General features: G+C 50.3%; 9 protein-coding genes across 9 annotated transcripts; 3 read left to right on the top strand and 6 right to left on the bottom strand.

Annotated features, from left to right (window-relative positions):
- Positions 1-373: 373 nt before the first annotated feature.
- Positions 374-2,482, bottom strand: ABOM_000069 (putative serine peptidase; the record flags this gene model as incomplete). Its single annotated transcript, XM_022527199.1, has 10 exons — positions 374-590; positions 658-858; positions 911-1,070; positions 1,122-1,227; positions 1,287-1,374; positions 1,423-1,595; positions 1,651-1,773; positions 1,846-2,000; positions 2,056-2,173; positions 2,240-2,482. 10 exons carry the CDS (start codon positions 2,480-2,482, stop codon positions 374-376), a joined length of 1,584 nt encoding a protein of 527 aa, XP_022394951.1.
- Positions 2,483-3,591: 1,109 nt separating this feature from the next.
- Positions 3,592-5,559, bottom strand: ABOM_000068 (putative sensory transduction histidine kinase; the record flags this gene model as incomplete). Its single annotated transcript, XM_022527198.1, has 1 exon — positions 3,592-5,559. The coding sequence occupies one exon, from the start codon at positions 5,557-5,559 to the stop codon at positions 3,592-3,594; it is 1,968 nt and encodes a 655-aa protein (XP_022394952.1).
- Positions 5,560-6,342: 783 nt separating this feature from the next.
- ABOM_000067 (pyridoxine/pyridoxamine 5'-phosphate oxidase) lies at positions 6,343-7,011 on the bottom strand (the record flags this gene model as incomplete). Its single annotated transcript, XM_022527197.1, has 1 exon — positions 6,343-7,011. The coding sequence occupies one exon, from the start codon at positions 7,009-7,011 to the stop codon at positions 6,343-6,345; it is 669 nt and encodes a 222-aa protein (XP_022394945.1).
- Positions 7,012-7,758: 747 nt separating this feature from the next.
- On the top strand, positions 7,759-8,230 carry ABOM_000066 (aegerolysin family protein; the record flags this gene model as incomplete). Its single annotated transcript, XM_022527196.1, has 2 exons — positions 7,759-7,850; positions 7,903-8,230. 2 exons carry the CDS (start codon positions 7,759-7,761, stop codon positions 8,228-8,230), a joined length of 420 nt encoding a protein of 139 aa, XP_022394946.1.
- Positions 8,231-8,530: 300 nt separating this feature from the next.
- ABOM_000065 (uncharacterized protein) lies at positions 8,531-11,686 on the bottom strand (the record flags this gene model as incomplete). Its single annotated transcript, XM_022527195.1, has 4 exons — positions 8,531-9,296; positions 9,353-11,013; positions 11,075-11,387; positions 11,475-11,686. The coding sequence occupies 4 exons, from the start codon at positions 11,684-11,686 to the stop codon at positions 8,531-8,533; spliced, it is 2,952 nt and encodes a 983-aa protein (XP_022394943.1).
- An 882-nt stretch (positions 11,687-12,568) lies between these two features.
- Positions 12,569-13,884, top strand: ABOM_000064 (arrestin family protein; the record flags this gene model as incomplete). The annotated part of the gene is made up of 4 exons (XM_022527194.1): positions 12,569-12,726; positions 12,790-13,111; positions 13,168-13,572; positions 13,624-13,884. The coding sequence occupies 4 exons, from the start codon at positions 12,569-12,571 to the stop codon at positions 13,882-13,884; spliced, it is 1,146 nt and encodes a 381-aa protein (XP_022394944.1).
- Positions 13,885-14,669: 785 nt separating this feature from the next.
- Positions 14,670-17,274, top strand: ABOM_000063 (RTA1 like protein; the record flags this gene model as incomplete). The annotated part of the gene is made up of 4 exons (XM_022527193.1): positions 14,670-14,741; positions 14,899-15,770; positions 16,568-16,689; positions 16,748-17,274. Coding segments are annotated over 4 exons (1,593 nt in total), but the record flags the coding sequence as incomplete, so codon positions are not given.
- Positions 17,275-18,505: 1,231 nt separating this feature from the next.
- ABOM_000062 (uncharacterized protein) lies at positions 18,506-19,478 on the bottom strand (the record flags this gene model as incomplete). The annotated part of the gene is made up of 2 exons (XM_022527192.1): positions 18,506-18,922; positions 18,981-19,478. The coding sequence occupies 2 exons, from the start codon at positions 19,476-19,478 to the stop codon at positions 18,506-18,508; spliced, it is 915 nt and encodes a 304-aa protein (XP_022394950.1).
- Positions 19,479-21,820: 2,342 nt separating this feature from the next.
- Positions 21,821-23,685, bottom strand: ABOM_000061 (cytochrome P450; the record flags this gene model as incomplete). Its single annotated transcript, XM_022527191.1, has 7 exons — positions 21,821-22,009; positions 22,060-22,194; positions 22,262-22,459; positions 22,518-22,931; positions 22,999-23,068; positions 23,130-23,415; positions 23,475-23,685. The coding sequence occupies 7 exons, from the start codon at positions 23,683-23,685 to the stop codon at positions 21,821-21,823; spliced, it is 1,503 nt and encodes a 500-aa protein (XP_022394947.1).
- Positions 23,686-24,242: the final 557 nt, after the last annotated feature.

Below are 24,242 nucleotides of genomic sequence, written 5' to 3'. Positions count from 1 at the left end.
CTTCCTGGTCACCGAACTTTACTATGTCTGTGATTGGAATTCTAATCACTTATGTCCTGTATTCGTTCTAGTATAGTCGCCTTACCTATTTCATCTTGGGGACATGAGTATTCGTACTAACATTGCCCTTGTGGCGTAACCTATTCTCATCCCCCATCCACTATACACCATTGTAACATCGAAAGTGGCTAAAAGATAAATATGTCAGCAGAGTTGTCTTAAGGTCAGCCAGCCTAGTAAGGGCCATGACAACGATTTGTCCTCTTTCATGTTGTTTGCTGGCAATTATACAACATCCTGGTAGTATGTATATACAAGGCACATCTGAATTTGACAACAGCATCTCGCCTCAGGAATCAGCTGTACCACCTCTCTATTTGTAGTATTCAGCAACCCATGACTTGATCTGAGTCACTGCATTGTCAACCACTTGCTTCACCCCTGCGTTTGCAGAATAATCCTTGAGATACAAGTCAGAGCAGTGAAATCCACCAGGAATAACCTGCACTGGCTCATCAGCTGTGCTCGTTAGGGGGCCACCAGGGCGATGGGTCGATGAGACGCCCGAATCGCGCCAAGGGTCGTATTGTCTGGGAACATATTAATAAAGTGTTTTCTCGATTCCCGCGGTGGGTTGCAAGTTCAGGCTATTCTTACCCATTCACCCAGAGCAAACGACTAGTGTTCTTGGTGTCGGACCATCCTCCTGTCCAACTATTGACAGTCGCAGCAGTCTTGCCCTTTGCACTGCCGTAGGTGTAACCGTTCACTTCGGGAAAATATAACGAGCACTGGCGCTGCCAGTACGCTGCATTCACAGTACGAGGAACGATTGTCGGGACACCTTCCGGGGCACCGCTTGAGATTCAAAGGTTAGAATATGCTCGGTGTATGGTTAAGCAAAACTTACTCCTGCCACCAGAAGAAAGGTTCATTGCAGAGAAACCATTGCCATTGTCGATCGACAGCATTATCGACAGAGGTGTCCGTAAAGATGGCGCTGGATGGATTATGAGTGTCGAAGCAGGCGACAGTCTGGTTATCCTTCCAATATCCGTAGTTGGCACAATCTGGAGATACAGTCAGATTGATTGAGGGAAGTTTAAATGCAAGGTACTTACAACCGGGAAGGATCGTTGATTTGAACCAATTCGCATAGCCTGTAAGAGCTCTCTGCAAACCAACACCTTCTGGACCCGGAACAACGGCCGCGCCGGCTTCGACATTCTGTCCCAACTGGGTCAGCCCATGTATCAGACAGAACCACAGATATCGCAGAGTTTTACCTCAATAGCGTCACAGAAAGCAAAGAAACCGGAGTATCCAGTCACGAAGGTGTTGTCCTGCCACAGGTAGGGCCCTATCGGAAGGGTACTGTAAACGTTAGGTCTCCCTCCGACTTGGCGGACTCTTTGCACTTACGCGGCAAAATCATCATAGTGCTCGAGAGCTCCCAGACCGAAGAGCTCTTTTAGAGCAGATTGTGCTGCGGCAGATCCATTCTTCCCGACACTATCAATATGATTGGCCACCAACGAGACATCTCGGCTACAGTTCGGTGCCATTCCATGACGGATTGGGTCGAAATATTGCCACTACAACATCTGTGAGCCGTCAAGTCAACACCCATGACGAGGTTATAGGACTCACAAAATCGTCAATCGCTTCAACGGGAGCGCTGGTGGCATGATAGGCCCAGAACGTCTCTGGGGCGACGGCAGCGGTCCAGGCTGCTAAAGCACCACTGTATGACCCACCGACCAGCACCCATGGCTAACAATGCATATGTCAGAGATATGGCTTTTCATTTCTGATGATATCGTCTGGATGTAAACTCTCTCTTACCGCTCTCGGCGCATTGCTGCTATTGGAAGTGTCAAATTCCAACTGAACGGTTTCGGCGAAATGGGTTAAGTCCAGAATGGACTGCTCCAGCGTAAGATACTGCAACGTCTCCGCTGTCAGTTCCTCATAAGGCGAGGAGTCACCCCAGTAACGGTCTAGATCATCTTTAGACCAATGTTCTACTCTTTCCCAGGGAAATGGCCCACTCACGCTCAATCAGAATCACAGCACCCTGAAGCTCCTGCGCGTACAGACCAGTCAATGTGTTATTGGTGAGGTAGCCCTGGTATCCATCGGCGGCGGATTCACCAGGGGTGAATAATACTACCTACGGCGTCAGGTTAGTGACCACGGTGCTGCCACGCAAGGTATCGCTGCAAGGTGCAAAACACACCGGTGAGCCGGGGCCACCCCAGTACTCCGTACTCCACCAGTAGCGCTGCGAGAAGGTCCCCTTTGAGGAGTCATGATGATCTAAGAGTTGCTCGAAGGTAGCCTCTCCTTCCACCCCTGAGGATTGCGTCGAGACCGGTCGAGAGACCGGCGGAGGAACCGGCCTGGGCGGATGAATCGCGCGGCTGAGTGAGGGCCACGAGGCAAAAAGCGTGACAACGCCGAGGGGTGATAGGAAACGCATTGTGTCGAGCCCTCTAGTCACGGTGGGACTGATTCAGGAGAAGGGATACGGTTACACTCCCAGTGCAACGAGACCTTGGTCGTGGCTACGTGCAATGGCACCCGCCGGGGGGAAAAGGAAATTAAAAAGGATCCATAGCTTTCAGGTGCCACCGTATACAAGGACCAGCCATCGTATCATTCAGATTCTGGTAGTATCCGCGAACATTCGTAGCTCCGTCGGAGAGCGTCGGGCCAGCGCCAGCCATGCAGCAAGCACATAATATCAACTGTGATAGCGTTGAGCGTAGTTGCAGTAGTGGGGGCCCGGCTAGGACTAGCAGAGGCAGGTCATGAATCCAAGCGAATTCATTGGAGCTCTTAGCATGAGATTCGGCTTATCGTAAGCTAGCCAGCATCAAGTGCCGGCGTGTTTTGGGCCCACTTTCACTAGGTTCATTTCAGTGGACAGTTGTATCCTTCCCAGGGGAATGCCCTTCAATTCGCAAACAGCGTCCAATGGAACCTTGTAATCTTTTCGTCGGCTGCACGTCTTGGACCTTCATGCGATAACCCATATTGATGGCTATACCACGATTGAGACAATATCAGGCGCTTTTCAGTGGGAGAAATTGGTGTCGCACGTAGCAAAGGATACAACTTTTATAAATCAGTTCTAGTGTTATTGTTGAGTTCTTCCCATGAGAGGGAGTTCCAGTGTTTCGTGGTTGTAATGTTGAATCCTCAGTGTGAAGATATTTTGTCGAGATCAATCCTCAGATATTCCTCAAGATATGAAAGTATATATATACAAGCCAAGCCATGAGACTACAGGACTGTTGGGTTATGCGATGATGGGTATTACTACTGATTGGACGCCGTTATGAGTGCTCTAGTAAGGCTTCATGTACAACCTCGTCTGTTCCTCTCTTTCCTTCATGCATTATGATTATTAGTCTCTTTCGTCTTCTCCTTGCACAAAATGTGCAAATGGAAAAATGTCTAAAAGTCCCCAAGGCTCTGTCGCGCTAGACCGGTTAAGGGAAAGGTCTCTCAGCTCATTTCGGGTATCGGCAGAAAAAGTGACCGCCCAAGGATAATGAAGTTGAACTGAAGGGAACTGACGGAAAATTATCGCAGCAACTGCTGAATCTTGTCGCACAGGTCTCGCATCTTGTATGGCTTATGAATCACGTCATCCATGCCGGCCGCCTTCATCTCCGCTTGCTGCTCAGCCCGGACATTTGCGGTGACGCCTAGAACCGGGACATGCGCCATCCCATGTTTTTCGAGATCGCGAACGGCTCGCGTCGCCGAATTTCCGTCCATCACCGGCATCGCTTGATCCATTAGAATGCAGTCGAATGTGCTTTGCTGGACTATATCCAGCGCCTCTCGCCCATTACTGGCCGCAGTCACCTGAAACCCCAAGGACTCGAGCTTGCGCGCCACAATACGCTGGTTGATCACGTTGTCTTCTACCACCAGAACCCGCCGTCCTTTGGTCGCGTCCAGTGGAGACGGTGGTGATTGGGATGGTTGTTGCTTGGGATACTGGGGTTGACCGGCGGACTGGGCAAGACTGGGACTGTGACGCATCACCTCCGTGTCGCCGGCCTCGTAGGCGATTCTGGCGGTATGCTGCCAGATCTCGTCCTTGGACGCGTTGGGAGACACCTCTTTCACATATGTCATCTCAGGACTGGTGGGAATGGCCGGATTGGCGATCTCGTTTGTCCCTTCCGTCACTTCATTGCTGAGCGCTTGGACTTCCCGGCACAACTCGGCGATGGCCCCCGGCTGTTGTCGGGGTGGCTTGCTCTTGGAGCTCTCGACACTTCGACGAACAGTGAAGAAGAAGCCGAATGTACTTCCGTGACCCTCCTTCGAGCTCACGCCAATTTCGCCCCCGTGTAAATGGCAGAGCCTCCGACTGACGTTGAGGCCGAGTCCCGATCCACCGTAGATCGACTCGGTTCTCGGAGTGGCCTGATTGAATCGTTCAAAGAGCCGCTTCTGCGCTTCGTCGGTGATTCCAATGCCCGTGTCCTTCACCGCGACCATGATATAGGCCATGCCCCCCTGCCCCCACTCGGGCCGGTTCGTCGCATTGCGCCGCAGAGCCGACTCATCCGAGCTGAAGAACACGACGTTGGGTGGGTAGGACGTCGGGCGCACCTTGGAGGCGCCCATGAACACCGATATCTTCTTCTCGTTGCCTGCCTTGGCCGTGAACTTGATCGCGTTGCAGACGATATTCACGAGAACTTGACTCATGCGGTCGAGATCGGCGACGACCCAGTCCACTTCACAGTCGGCGTAGGAGTGGTCCAGCTTGTATTCGAAGTCGATGTCATGCTTTCGCAGCTCCGGCCGAAACATGGTTAACGACATGGCTAGATGTTGTCGGGGCTGGACGCGCCGCGGCAATAGGGTGAACATTTCTGCGTCCAATTTCGAGAACGTCAGCACGTCGTCGACGATTTTCTTCTGATGTGCGACGCAAAGACTAATCGTTTCCGCCGCTTGGGCAATGTCCTCGACCCGGATGTCCCGTTGGTCCTTCTGCTGGACCGCTTCCAAAATGTCTTCGGTGCAATGTAGAATGGCGGAAAGGGGATTTCGGACCTCGTGGCTGATCATATCAATGAAGCGTTCCTGTTGTTCCTTCCGCCGCTGTGCCTCCTCGGCGATCTTCTTTTGTGAAATCTCCGCTCGCTTCTCTTCGGTGATGTCGGTGATCGTGCAGTAGGAGCCTCCGTCGGTGCCGAGGGGGAGCCCGCGCAGCTCTTCCTCGCCGAATGGCGTTAGCATGAGTAGGCGCCATTGGCATGGTTCGTTCCCCGTACGGTATTCGATGCGCAGCGCTTTGTTGGCCTTCAGCGCGGTGTCGTATGCTGTTGCCACCCGCTCGTAGTCGCCCCGGGCAATGGATTGGGACCAACCGTCGAACGCCCTGCGCGATCGGCAGGTCATCAGGTCCCGGAAACGGCGGTTCAAGAATAGAATCTCATCTCGCGCATTGAGGACAGCAGTGCCGATCGGCGAAATATCTGCCAGTTGCTGAGCTGACAGATTGCCGGGGGACGGAGCCGCCATAAATCGAAGGCCTGAATGGTATGCCGCTCCCAATCCGGGATGCTCGACGAACGTGTCGCACTTCACCGTACGATGGAATCAAGGTAGGACTTCGTGTTGAACGAATCCGTAGAGCTCTTTCGGCGTTTAATTCCGCTGGATATTGATTGGCACCGTAGTTGGCTTTGAAAGTTGTTGGTAGATATCGGTACGCCACATGAAAAAGCTGCAATGGGCGCGAGTAACAATTCCCCTGGTTTTAACTGAATACCGCCAAGTTTCGCCCTCGAGAGGCCGGTCGGATCTTCGTTCAAGCCCAGCAGGTTTGTCTGGGTCGTGTTGGCTGATGGCTTCAGGGCTTGCATCGGAAACCCTCATGGTCAGGTCGTGACGTCACCCCATCCAACCCTACCGTTGGCCACTCCGATATTCGCTCGTCGGGAGAAATGGTTGAGGTGAAACGGTTCCTGGTCGCGGGTCGTGGGGTATGCTGGATATTTCTCTTTAGGGGCTGACCTTGCGCGACTACAGAGTTCGTCGCAGATGGTCAAGGCTTTCTACTCCCTGTGATTTATTAGTGATACAAATCATCCACTAAACAGGACGAGCGACCGCAATTTGGCACCGAGAAGATTACCAGGAACTCTACGCAATAGTATCAAGGATCGATTTTGATTTACGGACAGACGTCCAATCGCTACTAAAGGGCTTGACTCTGTCAACAACAACTTGGTTATAATGGAACTTTGAGATGAGTCTGTCACTCTGGTTACGGATTAAGCCGTTTCGTCAAGTTAGAGTATGTCATGGCCATAACTGGTCCCTTTGCCAAGGACCCTGTTCTGTCTCTGGCACATAGCGTAGCCTATAATGAAGGCGATCATTCGACCCTTGCCAAAATTCAACCGCCGTCGGTGCAACGGCATATACTCTCCACTTCTGGGAGCCGTCTTCTTGCCCAGTGGATGCGGCACGTTCTACTTCCGCAATGCGACGGGAAAGCTCCTCACGGTCCTGGAGCACCTGGCTTTGCTTCGAGGCCATGGCGCTCACTCTTGATTTAAACGGACGCTCGGCGAAGTCCTCCCTGCACTCAGCGTCTGGCAGCGGCCGGGCTGTTCCGCGCAGTCGGATTTGCCGACCAACCTGGGGCCAGTAGAACGTCAGGGCGGCATATCCATTGGTCTCCAGCTGCTGAGCTTTCGGGCTATCTCCCTTGACAGCAAAGTGCCAGCCACGATCATCGACATTCTTCAGGATGAGGATTCGAGCGTCTGGGTAGCCTTGTTCGTCCACAGTGGCCAGCGTCATGGCATGGGGCTCTTTGACGCCGGCCATGACCGCCTCGTCCAACCACTTTTTGAAAGCATCCTGAGGAGTGTCCGGAAATTGGTCAAAGTTCACTTCAGCGAATGGGCCTTCGAGGACCGGAAGGTTGCGGAGTTGCGTTCGGATGTTGTCCTGGTCCGCCATAATTTTTGGGGAGTTATATTTTGATTTCGCTCGTAGTTCACGGCGTCAGTTGAGGAGCTCAGGATAGGATTGAGGGTTCTTCCGAATGGGATCTCGACTGGACAGCGATTCTCAACTGGATACGAAAGAGTTCTTCCTCTTCATTGACATAGCACGGGGATGCTGGGCGTTCAATTCAGCTCTTGTCAAGCAGGCAACAGAGATAAATATCGGAGACGCTGCATGTCGACAGATGAGTCATACCCTGCAGGCATGCCGAACAAATAAAGCGAGAGAGATCATATTCGACTCAGTCAGGCAACACTAGCCATACTCGGCCACCGACTGAGCTGTCTATACGATGGCGGTCTTGGCAACCTCGGACATTGAATCGCAACAACGGCTGTGGCCCCGCTTCTAGGGCAACATCAGCCTGATCTTTCTATGTGGTAACACTTGAACTTCTGGTGTTCCTTCGGAATAACCTGTCTCCGCACCATGACGCAGCCAGCTCCTCCAGTTTATTATATCCGAGAAGCCCACTGTGACAGGCATGCGGGGGTGGGGGGGATACCGCAGCCCGTTCCACGGTTCTTGGGGGGAAGCTTTCAGTGTCGCAGTCATAGATGCATCATCACCTCACTTAAATAACTTATGCTACCCCCCCAACCCACTGCTGTGAAGGAGAGCTTTGTATCGGTGATCAACAAACATATTCCTCACTATCTTGATTCTATTGAACAGCATTGTATGCTCCACTAAGTCGCCATGGCTGCGGACGCTTTCGGTCAGTATGTCGATATTCGGATTGAAGATGGCATGAAGTATGATCTGCGCATCGAAAACGCCCACCTTGACAGGTATGCACCCAGTACTTCGGTGCCACCTCTGCTGTTGCTGACGCTCGTTCAGCGGGCAATTCTATCGGCAGGGTGACCAGAGCGATGTCATGACAGCCGACGATGTGGATGATATGATCATCCGTCATAACGGCGGCATCAGAGACGTCTGCTCATGCGGTGAAACCGACTCTATGTCGGGAACCCAAGGAACATTCGATCTCATCGATGACGTGAAGGACGCCCGCATCTGCACACTGGCATGGAGCGCCCCGATGCAGTCGGGAAGACGGAATAGATTCTCCATGCTCAACCATAATCCGAAATATAAAGTCGATATCGGAGATTGGCAAGAGTCTGGTACCATGGGTACCGTCTCGGTTGCCATCAAAGATGAGTGATGTCTTAGCTGTCAAACATCATTCGATACTCGGACGAGGCCAGTCTGTCGCTTGCTCATTTGATCTCCCCCCCCAAAAAGAGAAAGAAAAAGAAGAGAGTAACTTGGAAATCACTTAATTGTCAGTAATCGCGGACTGAAAAATGTTCAAAAATCTTAATGCTCTAGTATCAACTTCATGGAAGGCTTAATATCACTGCCATTGGAATCAATTATACTCCCACGAGAGCGTGTATAGTCTATAATACTTGTTATTCTATCTTTTCATAATAAAAGTCGCCAACACCACAACCAACATGCCTCAAACCAAGTCTCTCAACTCATGGGAAACCAAATGCGCCTCGCCCAAAACCCCCTTGATCACTAGCACTAATTCATCGATTGTGCCTAGGAATTTAAGATACGCGCTCAAGGCCACGCAGAAGCGGCGGTAATGCTCATCCCTCACTGTGTCGCGAGAGAAGTCAATCTCTGCCGGGTGGGACTGCCAGTAGTCAAAGGCGCGTCTGACGAGTGGGGTGGGTAGAATCTCAGGCAATGCATCGCCGGTCTTCAGTGCTTGTTCGCACATCCCCAGGACAGCCATAATCTCGCCAATGCATTGGTGATCCAGCAGGGCGGTTTGTTGCGCCAGTCGATGTTGAAACTCGCTCGGCAGGGTACCAGATAACAGCAACAGCTGTCCCAAACTGCGGTTCATGGCATGACAGAGCACCTTCACGCGACCCAGACTCTCACTGTCGAAGCGAGAGCTAGAGAAGTCGAACCGTAGCATATCGATAGGACCGTCGAGCATCACCAACCCTTCCGTCAACTGAAGGGAGATTGACTCGCCGATTACGCGCCCATCGTGGCGAGAGCGTCCCCAGCACGATAAGAGCAATGCATAATGGTCGGACAACGTCCGTATTGTGTGAGATAAGGTCTTGCAGATATGCCGGGCGGCCGATGGCGGACGGGGGAACATCTGGACAATTGTCGCGGCACCGACGCCGATCAGCACGAGGAGTAGCCGTCGCCAAAAGACCGTATAGCCGACTCCAGGGTTGCCGTACTGTGGAATGTGTCTGAATGAAATGTTAGCAGAGGAAGTGGCGCTACATGTCGTCGACGGTGGACTCACGTATCATCATAGCTATATGCAACCACCAGGAGGAAAGTGGCACCGCCCATAATTCCTCCTTGAAGGAGGCTCGGAGGCAAATACAGGCGAATCCAGATCAAGATTGCAAGCATCACGGCCATAACGGCCGATAATCCATAGGGATTACCAGGACCATTGGCCGAGCCGATATACCATGCCAGAAGCCCTAGAACACCGCCAGCGACCGTCCCAACCAGTCGCCCGAGAGTGGAAAAGGTAAACTCCGACATGTAGACGAGCAACCCGGTTTGCGCCATAATCAGTCCCCACAGGCCCTTTTCCCGGTAGTAGAATCCAGCGGTATGGGGAATCACCCCGGGAATGCCTAGGGCGATTGTAACAACCACCATGCGTAAGGCAAAGAGGCCTTCGTTCGAAGTAAACCAATGATAGGTTCCTAAAATCGCTCGCCCCAGGGGGCTGCGGTGCCTAGGTCGGTATCCACGACTGATACGAAGCTTTTCTTGGGCAGCTTTGGTCAGGTCCTCTGCCTCGTCCGGATCGTCCTCCACAACCGTCGTCGTTGTTGGTGCTTTTGCTTTCTTCCGAAATGCCCAGGAGGCGGCGTATCGAAGGCTTGTCGGCCACCATATCTTGGTTCCTTTCGCGTCGTGGAAAGCGGTCGATACACGAGCGAGGAGAGCCTGTGTGCGAGTGATTGTGATACAGACGTGTTCTTCAAAGACCATCCCAACAACGAGTGCTCCTAACTTGCGCTGGTCACGAGTGTCGCCATTTGTCGTAGGTGCAAAATGACCAATCAGGAGCTCGGTCATATCGTGAAGAAAGCTGCTGTGAGCCTTGCGGAGACTCTCGAGTGCTGTCTGACTTCGCTGATACAGTTCCTCGCGTTCCGCTGAAGACGCTCGCCTCACCCATCGTCGGCAATTGACCATATGGAGGCACTCCTTTGTCACTGCTAATCCCTCTAGACACGCGTCGAGTGCCACTGCACTCGTGCGGACCAGTTCATCCACGACTTCTTCGGACAGTTGCTGGCTGTCTGGGCTGCGCAACCCTTCCAGCAGCTCCACGAGTTGGGAGAGCTGTTGGGCTCCAACCTTGCGAGGCTGCTTCTCGTCCGAGATAACTGCATCCTTTGTTTGTTCGGCATGCTCGCGAAGGATGTCTTCTGTGCGTACTTCGCCATGGATCCGACCGATGTGGAATTCAAGCAGAAGCAGAATGGCCGCGACGACCTGACGCATCGGCTCCTTGAACGAAGAGACCTCCTCGGGACCCCAGCGGCCCACGGAGAAGTCCAATGGCAGAAACGCCAACCCAGGCTCCATCTTTCGATATTCCTGGATAATCCGCGCATGTGTCTTGCGTAGTCGGTCGACGTCCGGCTGCTGTGCTTTCTTCCCTAGCGTTACGGAAGTGAACGCCAGTGGCTGTTGGATTAGCTCCAATATATCCTCCATACTATCCAGCACCACATGCGAGGTCGATCGAGGAAAAAAGAGCACTGAACATGCAAAGCCGAGTCCCACACCGATGGCGGCCGGTTTCACGAGCGTCAGAGGCAGCGTTCCCGAGAATGAGGGTAGAAGGGGCGTAAAGTTGAGAAAAAGGTCGGAGATGATGATTCCAAAGATGGAGGTCAGGGTTGTTTTGGGATTACTGGCACGCAGGCGAGCCTATGCATGGTTATTACGCTTCTCAACTGGTCAGCGTTCACCACGGAAGAGGTTTTCCTACCATGAAGTAGATGAATGTGCAGACGAGACAGAATGTAATCGCTGTGACCCGCGTGTCCAGCATGTAGCCATCGTAGATAAGTTGTTGTGCCACACTGGCAGTCGGAAGTCCTGTCGCGTTGGCTTGGGCTACTGCTGTCTGTTGCAATGATGCCAGCCTTGCCTGTGTGTCTGCTACTGGTCTGGCTGCGTAAGCGGCCTTCATCGTGATGACACCCCATGCCCAAGCGAGACATATTCCAATGAAAAGAGTCAGAGCTCCCAGTAGGTAAATGAACACGATCCCGGACGGCGGGTTGAACAAGAGGACGAGGCTATTGATTCACATCCTCAGCATTGCGGTCGCGGGACAGATGCGCTCAAAAGGAGGGTACAACAATCGGTCATCGGGTGAACTTTACCTCGCAAAAAACGTAGCGGTACCAATGCTGGTCAATGCTGGGGTGATGAAGATTAACAGACTTGCCACCCAGATGCCAACCCAGCACCGGAAGAAGACTTTGAGCTCCCGGGCATTGAAGTGATCCAGGAATGCTGGGAGTCGGAAACTCTTCTTGGGGATTGCATTATTCGCATTGGAATCAATAGTGGCCTGTAGAGGCCGTTCGGACATTGCTGAGAGTGATCTTTCTCAGCCTGCGCTGGTGATCACCGATGATCCACGAGTGTCACGAAGGTGGAAAGATATATGAAAGCAAGGGATAGGGAATGCAAAAAATCATCCCTCCCAGTGGGAGGGGGTAATGCATCATTAAGTAACATAAGGTTGGCCTTCCAATAAAGTCCACGGAAAAGCGCAGATCCTTTTCCTAGTCTCAATAGTTCCACTTCTCGACCATGATTTATCGGTGCAGATCGAGATCCGGGGTTGCGTTATGCCGAGGTTTATGCACTCGCCTTATGCATTAGATTACGTATGCCGAGCTGGCTTATGCACCCTAGATGGCAGATGAGCAGTAATGTCAGTTGTTGGGTCAGTATTGTTTGACTTTTACCCCTTTTCGTATCTCTTCAGGCTGTCTTATATCTTCCTGTTTGAGGATCTGTGGGTTGGTCCACATCCTGTTATTGAACCTTGCCGCTACTTATTTCTCTATTTGCATTCGCACGACCCGAATAAGAGTCTACCCCTTTATTCAAGTGCCACGTTCAAGAATTTGTCTCGTGGGATGGAATGCCACGTTCTAGTTCTTTTCCATAGACCTCACCGTCCCGGCTGTAATGTTATTCACACACGAGTGATACCTCAACCTCTCGGAGGAATCCGCAAAGGCGACCTAAGCAAAGACGATCGAGAGAAGGGGCTCATATAAATCAATGGAAGTTGGGATGGACATCCGGTAGACTCGTATGCATAGATAGTCGTATATGCATTGAGGCAACACGGGTATAATGATTCACCCGTTTAAATACTTTTCACATCGAAAGGTACCACCAACCTACTTTGTTATTAGGTGCGCAGCGGGCTGTGAACTGTACGTAGGCATGTTCACTGATGGTCTCCTGCAGGTTGGATCAGAACACGATTTGGATCCCCACAGCAGGGCATACGGTTAAGTACGGCCATGCTCCAGGCAAAGTGCTTCTGTGCCTCAGTGAACCTACGCGAGTGAGCGACATCAAGTTACATCTCGAGGGCCGCTACTATATCAAGTATGTGACATGTCCACCACGTCTAAGAGAACGAAACCATCACTAAGCCAATGTGTGTTACAGCTGGGACACCGCGTTCCCAAGCGAGTCACATCGACATTACAAAGCATTTTGGAAGGAGTTGCCCTTCCATCATGATGTTTGGAGCTTTCTGCGGGTGTCGGCAGGAAGATCCGCAACGATCTTAGGGCCGGGCAATTATGAATTTCCTTTCGAAATGTGCCTTCCTGGGCGGTTACCGGAATCCATGACGGGCGTGGATGACTATTATATTCAGTATTTTTTGAGAGCACAGATCTATGGCCGGAAAGGTGAGAGTGTAGCCACGTCGAGAGAGATCAGCGTTCGAAAGGTCTACGAGACGCCCTTGCGTACTGTTCCTAGTGTAAGTAACTCACCCTACAAGATAGACCCAGAGCTTCAGGAGCTAATACCGGGTAGAGCATCGAGAATGATTGGCCGAACAAGATAATGTACCAAGTCAGCATTCCAACCCCGATTGTCCAATTCGGCGGCAATATCCGAGTCACATATCGCTTCGTTCCTTTGCTGAAGAGCCTGAATGTGAAAACTATTAGATCAGTGATTATTGAAACACATACAGTATCGAGGCCATTCCATGCTTCTCGATCCCGAGAGGTTTTGACCGATGTATTTGACCCTCCAACCTGGGAGGATATGGATATAACTACGGACGACAGATGTTGGTATCAATGCTCCCGGTTGCTTCATTTACCAAAGTCTACCCGGCAGTGTCTACAAAGCACTGCGGCCACGGTCCTGCAAGTTAGACATTCGATACAATTCTCAATCACTCTGTTGAACCCCGATGGTCATCTATCTTCGGTTAGTTAGCCATCCTTATCCACCCCGGTATATCATACTTATCATCGGTAGGTTCGCCTTTCCCTTCCAATATTTTTATTGTTCTGTCCACCGGCCAGCATTAGTCGCCAGTCGCTATTAGACATTGCGACTTGGGACGAGGGAGAAGAGGCACTGCCCCAGTATAGCGACCATGTCCATGATGCGAAGCTGGTTGAAACATGCCCGGAGAATCCTTCAACACATGAAGGGCACGAATCAAACGGAAAGCCCCCAGAGTACGCGGTATTTGATAGCGCATCCGAAATTCCCAGTTATTGGGATACTGTTTGATCGAGCGTTTCATGGGGTAGGGTCCGTAGGGAAGACCTCATACCAAACATAAGCACGTTGTAATTTCTAGAACCGATACTCACGCGTGGTGCTCACCCACCATCTTTATTTCGTGGCGCAAGAGTTGCTAAATATGTTTGTAAAATGCCAAATCAAGGGATCAACTGTAGACCAGATGAATATAATGTTCATCACCCAATTGATATCGAGGGATATACTGAAACGGATATAGCGATCCAAACAATCTAATACGATACATCGGCGGAGGCGACGGATACGCGGACTACAACACATCCCGATCATTAAACCGGTGATCTAGATTCTCGGTAGTGCACATAGGAAGTTACTAAACGATTCAGAAACGATCTAATGTATGATATGGCTCTAGGGCTTCATTTCAAAGGCGGTTGAATAGAAAATCGAGCGTCAGGTGGGACCGAACGTCAGGTGACCTCCAGGCATTTCACCCCAGTATCAAATCCAGCTTGCGGCTGATGTCCGTCCCTTAGCTGTGTATGGCCCAAGCCAGAGAATGAACACGTTTCGGAACTGTGTTTGCCTACAACTGGGTTTCATAGTATAGGAGTCAGCTTACGAAGCTTTGTTTCTCTTGGTTACTGATCATTCGATCTTGCAGTGCAACTGCAGGAGGTTCTTTTGCCTAGAGATTTCTAGAGGAGATCGTGCCTTCTAATCTCCATCACGGCTGTCTAATTTATCTCTCCTATTCCTTATTCTTTTGAGCGCTCTCTATATACTTGGTTCTGCGCCCAGGACTATTCGCGATGCCCCTAGCCAGGAGATCACATCGGAAAACAAGAACAGGGTGTCCAAATTGCAAAAGGCGTAGGATAAAGGTGAGATCTCTTTCTTTTGATATAATATAATTATATCTGAGTTTCCTCGCCAAAGCGATAGTTAGCTCACTAACTACCATTTTGTATGCTTTGTAATGAGTGTCTGTACATAAATGCACGGAGTATTGACAATTACTACAACTGACTAGCGGCATAGTGCGACGAACAAAAGCCATCGTGCAGAAATTGTGTCCAACACCGTATAGAGTGCGAATATGCAGGATCGCAAGCAATGAATGATCACAGCTCTTTGGCGTCTGCTACTGCTACCCCATCCCCTTCCCCTTCTAACATAGGGACCACCAGGACTTTGCCCCCAAACCCCTGGGCTCAGTCAGGTTCATCTCTTCAGCCTCAACCATCAGTAAGCGACGATGATGTCCTAAATTCTAGGCTCATTCATCATTACTCGACGGCTACATACCAGACACTTTCTGATAAAGCTGAATTCCATTATATATGGCAATTTGAGATCCCTGAGATAGCTTTCGAACACAGATTTCTCCTGCCCATGATCAGGGCCGTGTCTGCCCTGCATATATGCCGCAAAGGCTCGTCGGAGGTGCGTTACAAAGCATACGCTTATCAGCAGTATGAGGCATCTTTGAAAGACTCCTCATTGGCACTCTCGAGAATCTCACCATCAAACTGTCATGCGCTTTATGCTGTTTCGGCACTTGCATTTGTCTTCGAACTTGGCACTTCGTATAACCACGATAGCCTCCTGTGCAGTGGGACTGATGTCCTGGCTCCTTGGATCGTGCATATTCAAGGAGTTCGCACAATCATGCTGTCGACCTGGGCGCACATTAAGGCTGGCGTCTTAGGGGCATTGTTTGACGGTGAGCCTTTGGGAAACGGGCCTGTGGAGCTTGAGTCGTGTGTGAATGATTTTGCGGGTTATATTGAAACAATGCCACTTGCCTCAGAACAAATTATGACCTATCGCAGTGCTGCAAATGAGCTCATCAAGTGGTCGAAAATGCCCTATTCGGGTTTCTTTGGATGGGTATGTCTGTTCGGGGATGAGTATGGAAGTTTATTAGCACGGAAAGACCCTTATGCATTGGTCATCTTTGGTTACTCATGTGTTCTTCTGAGGACTGGAGGGCCCAAGTATTGGATTGATAGGTGGCCCGAAGGTTTGCTACGAGAGGTATCTGGTTATTTGGATCCATCACTTCGGGGTTGGCTTAAGTGGCCGATGGAGGAGCTAGGCATGGTCTACCGTCAAGCTCCCCCTGTATAATCGTTAGCATAGTGTATGGTATGGTATTTTATACCTCCAATGTATATTCTATCCTACGATTCTCGTCAATGGCTCGTACAGGACAGAAACAGCGGGCGACTCTTGTCCTCAAGGTATACCTGTTATTGTCTAAAGGACATGCTAACAGTCTTTGAAATTGTCTCTCCAATTGTCGGGAAATGGTGCGCTTTCTATAATTACTCGGTACAACTTTGTTGCTAGGAGGAAAAGGGCTCTGTTATCCCTATACGAAAGGTACGAGTACGGGTGTGATATCATTGGTTGATTAGCGCTCGAAGCTACTAGGGCACAATCTACAGACCTGCAGAAGATCAACTAGTAGGTTGTTACGAATCGATGCTAAACTAGACCGTGTTAGTGCTGCTGTAGGTGGACTGCATCCTGTTGAAGCCCTTGGGGGCGTAGATAATATTAGCATCTCCCTATATAATGCAGTGTTTTTCTACCAGGTCCTCCCTCACAGACACACTTCTCTCTATTGCCCTGCTAAGTGTTCCATCTTGACCTCACCTTTTCGATCAATCACGATGAGTGAGTACTCGTTCTATCACTACAGCCCTAGTGTAGCAGCCGCAGTCATCGCCCTTATCTGCTACGGCGCGAGCACCGGCTTCCACATCTTCCAGCTATGGAAGCTCCGTAGTTGGTTTTTCACAACGTTCGTCGTGGGAGCGATCAGTGAGACAATCCCTTTCCCCTCCCTCGAAGTACATTGTATTGACAGGCGTCTTTCCAGTGATGACCGTGGGCTACATATTCCGCACGGCCTCAGCAAAAGACAAAACAGCCATCGGACCCTACATTGGGCAGAACGTCTGCATCCTCCTGCCCCCTTCCCTCTACGCAGCGACAATCTACATGATATACAGCCGCATTGTCCTGTTCGCTCGCTCGCATGAACTATCCATAATAGCACCACACAAGGTCACCAAGATCTTCGTGATCGGGGATGTAATTGCATTCCTGATGCAAGCCACTGGCGGTGGTATGATGGCTATCTCTTCGATGTCTAGTCTCGGCCAGAAGGTGACCATCGTGGGACTCTTCGTGCAATTGATCTTCTTTGGTGGATTCTTCACCCTTTCAGTTGTTTTCCACCAACGCGTCCAGAAGCTGAAACGCACCCGGGTGCTTTCAATGCCGTATGGGCCGTTGTTATATGTCCTGTTTGGAGTGTCGTTGTTGATTATTATTCGGTGTCTGTTTCGCATTGTTGAATTCTGCCAAGGGAATGACGGCTATCTTGCCAGCCATGAAGTGTTTATGTATGTGTTTGATACTATTCCCATGTTCATGGTGCAGACGGTTTTTCATTTTCTTCATCCGGCAAAGGTGCTTGGAGAGGGGGCTTATAGTGAAGTAGAAATGGGGGTGTGAAATATACGCATCTTTCTCTTAGCTTACGGTAGTTTATATATATCCGTTTCGTTTCTATTGTTTCTATCAGTATGAACTACTTGGTTGTTGCATTCTATAGTTGAACGAGATATATCTATCTCGGAGTTGGATACAAAGACTCCCATTCACATAAGGATGCTTCATGCCAAAGTTGAGCAGATAGATGGCCTTGCCTCGACCTTCATATATTAGTCCGCCGTACTCAACATTTCCTCTCACAGTCCCCTAAAACTTTTACCAGATCATTTTGAACACTCAGTGGAGTCCGATAGCAGCCAATTGCATCTTTAACGTACTCGTATTGCGGGTCCGGGATGGAGTGGGCCTACTTAGTCGTATCCAGGATTCTATGGGATCTAGTCTAGGTCGAGCCTGAGAAATTTACCGCGAGATTTCCAGACTTGTGAGGCTATGGATACTTCATTGAATAGTGGGTTGAAAAGGCGAACTAAAAATAACATCTTTGGAAGGCAGTAAGAAAATTTCAACGGAAGATTTGCCACCTACAACGATTATTGTATTCAGGTAGGCTTGCGTGGATCCTAGGCACCACATAGTGGCTCCAACGACACTCGTTGCACTTATTTTAAATGCGGGTTTGCAGAGAGATACGAACTAAGGACACGGTAGGCAGGGTGTATACCTACGAAGTGAGCTCTGTTGCGAATGATGTATTGGCAGACGAAATAAACTAGTCTTATACCTAGGATCGAACACACGGGACACGCCAGGGGATCTATTGCGATTTTATGTAGTAGACATTTAGTTTTGTATTGACCGGCGATACTAGTATCCACCGTTGGGTAACCTCATCCTCAAGCAATCTAAGTCCCACCTAATCCTTTCTCAGTTACGACGAGAAAAATACGAACACGTAATACTAGAAAGTATCATACACTCTTTCCTTAGGACTTGCCATGCAACAGCCCATACACATACTCCTCATAGGCCCCACGACCCTGGTATTGTTCCTGCCCCTCAATCCCACCAGTCACAGAGCCCAACGCCCTAGCATAAACAATTTGATCGTGAATTGTCACCTCCTTGGTCAGATTTGCGACAAAGACCTGCCCACCACCCAGATCGAATCGAGCAGTCAGACCTTCGTTGGCGGCAATGCCACTGGTGGTGGGTATGTGGCATTAGGACCCCACTGGCGCACTTCGACAGCCTTCTCGGCGCAATTGATGTGCATGAATTGACCATTCTTGGAGATATAAGCATAGACATGCTCGGTATCATTGTAGTCGAGGAGGTCATACCACACCAGCGAGTAGGGGCCTAGCCGTGCATGCCCCCAATCCCAGTATTTGGGACTGGTGATGACAGATGCGTCGCCCCAGTTCGTATCGTGGTATCCAATGCCGTCGGCCACATTGAATTCGGTACCGTTGATGGTGAGATCGATATCCGCCTGGGCATCGGGAACAGCGTTGGACCAGTGAAGATGGGGCAAGAGGAGAGTGTTTAGACCATCGGAGTTTGGGTTGCAGGGGTAGTGGGGTGGTGCGCGCTGCAGGTGTGGATAAGTTAGTGATGGTCCTAATAATGATTGACAGGGAGTTCCTCACGGATGTCAACTTCACCGTGCCTCCCACCCCGATGTTGGGTGAGTTGAGCTTAATCACGTACTCGACGTTGGGCTTCTCCAGGCTGGTACCGTGGAAGCTGGCCCCTGAGCCGAGCCAGTTTCCGGTACCTCCAGTCTCATCATTGGTGATAACAGCGCCTCCGGACGCCAGGACCTCTCCGGCGAATTGGGTACCATTGTCGAAGGTGCCAGAGATTTGCACCGTCAAGGGATGCGGGTTTGCAGCAAAATCACCCGTGTTGAAAAAGACGATGTTGATGGCCGCGCTGGTGGTTCTAGAAAAGGCATCAAAATACCAAAAGTCAAATGAACTTCTGTTCGCTGGCGTTGTCATCTTAAACCCGTCCAGGTTGCCGGGACCAGAAAGGTCCTCAACCTCGACACTGCCATTGTGATAGACTGGAGGAATATATAGGTGATTAGCTAGTGTTGGAGCCAGAAAAATCCCGGAAGCGATGGCTGCTCTGAGGGCCCCCATGGCGTATAGAATTGGAAGCTGCAAGAGATTGCTTTGGAAGGCTGATGGAGCTATCAATGAGGGATAGACTATATACAACAAGCGACACATCACGCCCGTTTATAACCCTTATACCCAGAGGCATAGTAGTCTGGGAAAATGGGGTATGATCGGAAATTGGTCTGATCTGCAGGAAACTGTCGATGAATCGCCGTGTTCATCGTACTCGTACCCGTACTCGTTAGACAATGTTAGCGACGTTTCGCTGTCTCATAACCTACATGATGGACTTTAGATGGATAAACACCTGTGAATGCGACCCGGCTCTATACTCACATCTGCCACTGTACAATATCCAGTGGCCCCAGTGGCCCCAGTGGCCCCATAGAGTTGATTGTCCATCCGTAGAAAACATTTCATTCCATTCATCAGTCTCGACTTGTTGATAAGGAGCTCCGACGGTACTCTGATCATGCCAATCTGCTTCCATCAAGGCCTCTCGCAATTGTCCATTGCCTTGAGGGATAGTCAAAATCGTACTCTCGTTTCCTATGCCTGTATTTAAGTCATTGCCATCTGTTGGTGGTATGCTGTGAGAGTACGATCCTAGAAACGATTGACTTGTTCCTAGTACCTCGGGCCAGGGATATTGAGTGCTGTCGGCGGCAACGAATCTTCGTCGGTAGGATCTAGATCACTTGGAGCTGTTCTTGAAGAACAGGCAAGATGTGTGCCGGTAACTGGGTCTTGCAAAGCCCTTCCCGTAGTAGCTTCACTCCAAAGGGTTAGCATTCTTTCTGATACCACGGGCTCTCATTTAAAGTGAGTAAGAAATTGTTTAACCTCGTGTTGTAGGCTTGCCCAGAAGGGATCACCTATGTAGAGCTTTCCTTGTTCTTCGCCAACCATAACGCCCGGGGCTGACAGGTTGGTGGAGGACTCATGGCCGGAGCACCCGGGTTCAATAGGGAGGTCGGCAGCATAGGGGCCGTCCTTGTCTTCGATTAACTCGTCGGAGTTGGAGATATCCACAGGTCCTTGATGCTTTTGGCTTTGGCTATTGTTTGGCCCTGGTGTGTAGAGGGTTGACCATGCTCTCTAATCGATGGACACGGCCCATTAAGTCAATTCCTGTTTCAGCAGGAGCTGGCCGATTCAGCCTCACTCGTGGGGATTGCCGTAATATTCTACTTGTGGTGCGAAAGATGCATTCCTGATTGACTTTGATGCATTGGCAGCACGGACGGCGACGGTCACAGTGAACCTTGCGTTCCTTACAGTTCCGCAGTGCCTGTGACATAGACATACTTGAATATACTTTCCTGGGATAAAACTGGAATCATGTTATCCGTGTGACTGGTCAAAATTGAAAGGATGGGCCCTCTTCGTGTCGCTCTGCTACGATGATAAAACCAACAGCGGCCCGCCATCTGCCATCTGAGATGTCGTTGGGCTTTGATTCGCCAGCTTTGGGCCTACTAGCTAGATGGAGACACCGCCAGTCTTCGTTCAGTACCACGGTTGCTCACAAGATCAACCAGCTATTTTATGCCCGCGGGAGATGTAAGACTTAGGAGCTTCTTTTCCGGGGCCAAGACCGGCGCGATCCCTCCCCTAGTCTCAACCGGGAAGCTATACCCGCCGACTGAAACAAGGCGGGCTTCTATGTGCGTACCTAAGAGGCGCCCTGAGCCACGGCTTGACATGGAAATGGGTTTGGCCCGATTACGTCAGGTCCATTGGGTTTCCATAACGTAAATCTACGTATGAGATGCGCGCACGGCCTTGACTACATTGATGGTCTGCCCATAGAAGGCAGTCTTTAAGAAACCAATTCGACCTAGTCCAGGTACGCAACTGGTCTTTGGCTTCGTGGCATCCTTCCTCGTGCTAAGAATCATTACAAGTCCATCGTTCTTTCATCACATGCGCTTTTAAATTCCATGGATTCAGTATGGGCCTATGTTCTCAGCTACCTAACTCCCAGCACGCAGCCTGCGGATCCGAACACGAGGTCGTAGTTTGAGACCACCTACCAGATCAAAACTGGGACCGGGGAAAAGTGACTGCCTTGTCGCAGATCGCCTCTATTTGATGAACTATATACTTTCTTCACTATGTTGTGAACACAACTACAAGACTCCTGGCGCCCGAGTTCAAAACACTCTGATGCCAGGTGAAAATACTGCAGATGTTTCCACTGAAGGGCATGTGCCTAGCATACAATTTATTGATATCTCAATATGAAAATGACAAAGGCCTGTTGGTGATGCATGGAGGGCCTCTATAAAATTTCTGTACATGGCAGAGATTATCCATAGAACTCTCGATATGACGGGAGGGGGCTGCAAAGTATCGCTTCCTTAATGCTTCCTCTCACGTAGCTTGATCTTGACATTGGTTTGCTTTACAAACCAGACATTGCTCGTCTCCAGCTTCATGTGTGGATTTGCTAGTTCAAAATCAAACCGGCGTATGATGCGAGGGATAAGTTTAGACATTTCCAACAGGGAGATATTTTTGCCGATACATGTTCTGGAGCCATGGCCAAACTATTCTCCCTGTCAGAGACAAAATTACGTGTCAAGGGTAGTGGTCTCACCGGTAGCCAATATCTGTCCATTGTTTGACCTTCTTCTGCTGAAACTAACCACCTCTCGGGTCTGAACTCATCGGCATCCTCACCGAAAACAGACTTGTTGTGATGAGCTACCCATGAGTTAATCCCGACGATGGTCTATATATAGCTGTGCATTAATATGACGATGATCTGGCTTTTGCTGGAAGACCAGGGGTGAACTCACTCCTTCGGGGAAGTATCTACCGGCAATTGTAGCACCACCTTTAGGAACAACCCGAGACATGGGAAGCCCAGTAGCAGGATGCAATCGGACACCTTCTTTGATAACTGCCTGTAGATACGGCATCTGATGAGCCTCCGCGAAGGATACGGGATCTGAAATCTTGCCGCTTTCATATAGTTCGTCGACTTCAGCCCGGAGCTTGACACAGATGGAAACATTAGCAGTACGCCTTGAACTAGAGGGCTCCCTATCACACCTTCTCCATGACCGCTGGGTTTCTCATCAGAGCCCAAAGTATACCAGTGAGACTGATACTCGTGGTGTCGCTACCGGCGACAATGTTAAGTGTGCAGGTTCGAATGACATCTCCTTCGGACACGACATCTGGTTTCTGATCATGCAGTCGTATCAGCTGGGGTAGCATTGCATCAGACTTTTGTAAGTCATCCGATGATGTGGATTGTGCTTTGTATTCCTGAATTCGTCTGGCAGCAAAAGCTGTCGCCCGGGTCAATCCGTTAGGGCCTGCGATGCCCCTGAGCTTTGAGAGTGTGTAATGTAGTTCTGGATAAACGCCAACGCGAGCAGCATAAATAAGGACGTCGTCTATAGCGTGGACGAGGTCGATTGGGTCTTTCCCGGTATCTAGGAAGCCGAAACGTTGCCCTAGCTTGAAAGAAGAACAGTCAGATTAGCGCGCGAGGAATTTCAGAGGTTGAATGGCCGTGGGCAAGTACCGTGATCTCGCCGATTACGTCGAACGCATAGCATTGCATCCACCACTGCAGATCAATGGTGTCTGCGTTGCTAAAGAGCACTCAGTACGTTCCATATCTGGATATGCCTCATATAGAAAGAGTTTCCATACCGCGAGAATTCTTGGAGCTTCTCGGTCAGTAGCTCCAGGCACCCATTCACGGCGGATTCCATCTTCACCACGGAGGACATTGAATACAATGATGCGACCTTGCGCTTCTCAGTGTTATGGGCCTTTGGGTCCCTCGCCGCGAAGATGCTGACTTTTTCGTCGCCGATATTATGGCTTCCATCATACCAGGGCCCTTTGGTGAACGATGTACCGGGTCCATACAGCGTCTTGATTGCTGCAGGATCGTCGATGGAATATTCGTTCGGCGCGATACGAACAATAGCTCCTGACACACTAGTAAGTATCTCGTTCACGGCGATTGCCAATGCGAGGGCAACTCCTGACCATATTTGCGATGCAATTCAATATTAGACCAGGGAAATCGGCCGCGATACACCTGAATGAAGTACCATAAGCGAGAGAAGCGGGCCAGGAAAGGTCCAGGCACAGAACGTAGGGTTGAGGTCACTGCTCGGATGAGTGCTGGCAGCAAGACACAGCCTAATACAACGTTTACGAAAACTAACGCGCTCGAGGTCTCGGGGAGGATTGACATCGTTATATGATTTCAATCAAAAAGAGGGTTTTGCAACTTGATCATACACAGAACCACTGCGTATCGTTCCGGATAGGGCGTGCCGCCGTTATTATCATCCCGTTATATATCCCAACGCCATTGATCGAGCAACGTAACTGCTGAACTGACCGACCTGGTTAACAGAATCCTGTGAATCATCTTCCTGGCAGGCACAATAATCCCAGACATGCGTAACCCCATTGCTTCGGAGCCCGGAATCTTGCCCGGCTTCCGTCAGCGTCCATAAATGCAGCAGTACGTGAGGCGCTTCCAAAGCCTGACGAGATAGCGGCCTTCATGGTTCCGTAGCCGCTGAGTCATGTTCGCAGGTTTGTTAGACGAATTTGAGCCATGATAATGACTGTGGAGTCTGGTTTGTTGCGTCTAGAAGAGTAGTCTCGGCGCTGCGTCATCGGGGCCTCAAGACTCGCCCTGAGGGATCCTGGCTTTACTGTATATGGTCACGAGAACACGATACCCAGTTTTATGCTGTTGATCGTTATCGAAGTTTAATCAAGACTTCGGATGTCAGCGAA

The sequence above is a fragment of the Aspergillus bombycis genome, assembly GCF_001792695.1.
Source record: "Aspergillus bombycis strain NRRL26010 chromosome Unknown contig00001, whole genome shotgun sequence".
NCBI classification, from domain to species: domain Eukaryota; kingdom Fungi; phylum Ascomycota; class Eurotiomycetes; order Eurotiales; family Aspergillaceae; genus Aspergillus; species Aspergillus bombycis.
The sequence above is the reverse complement of the archived record's forward strand: the minus strand, read 5'-3'. Positions and strand labels throughout refer to the sequence as shown.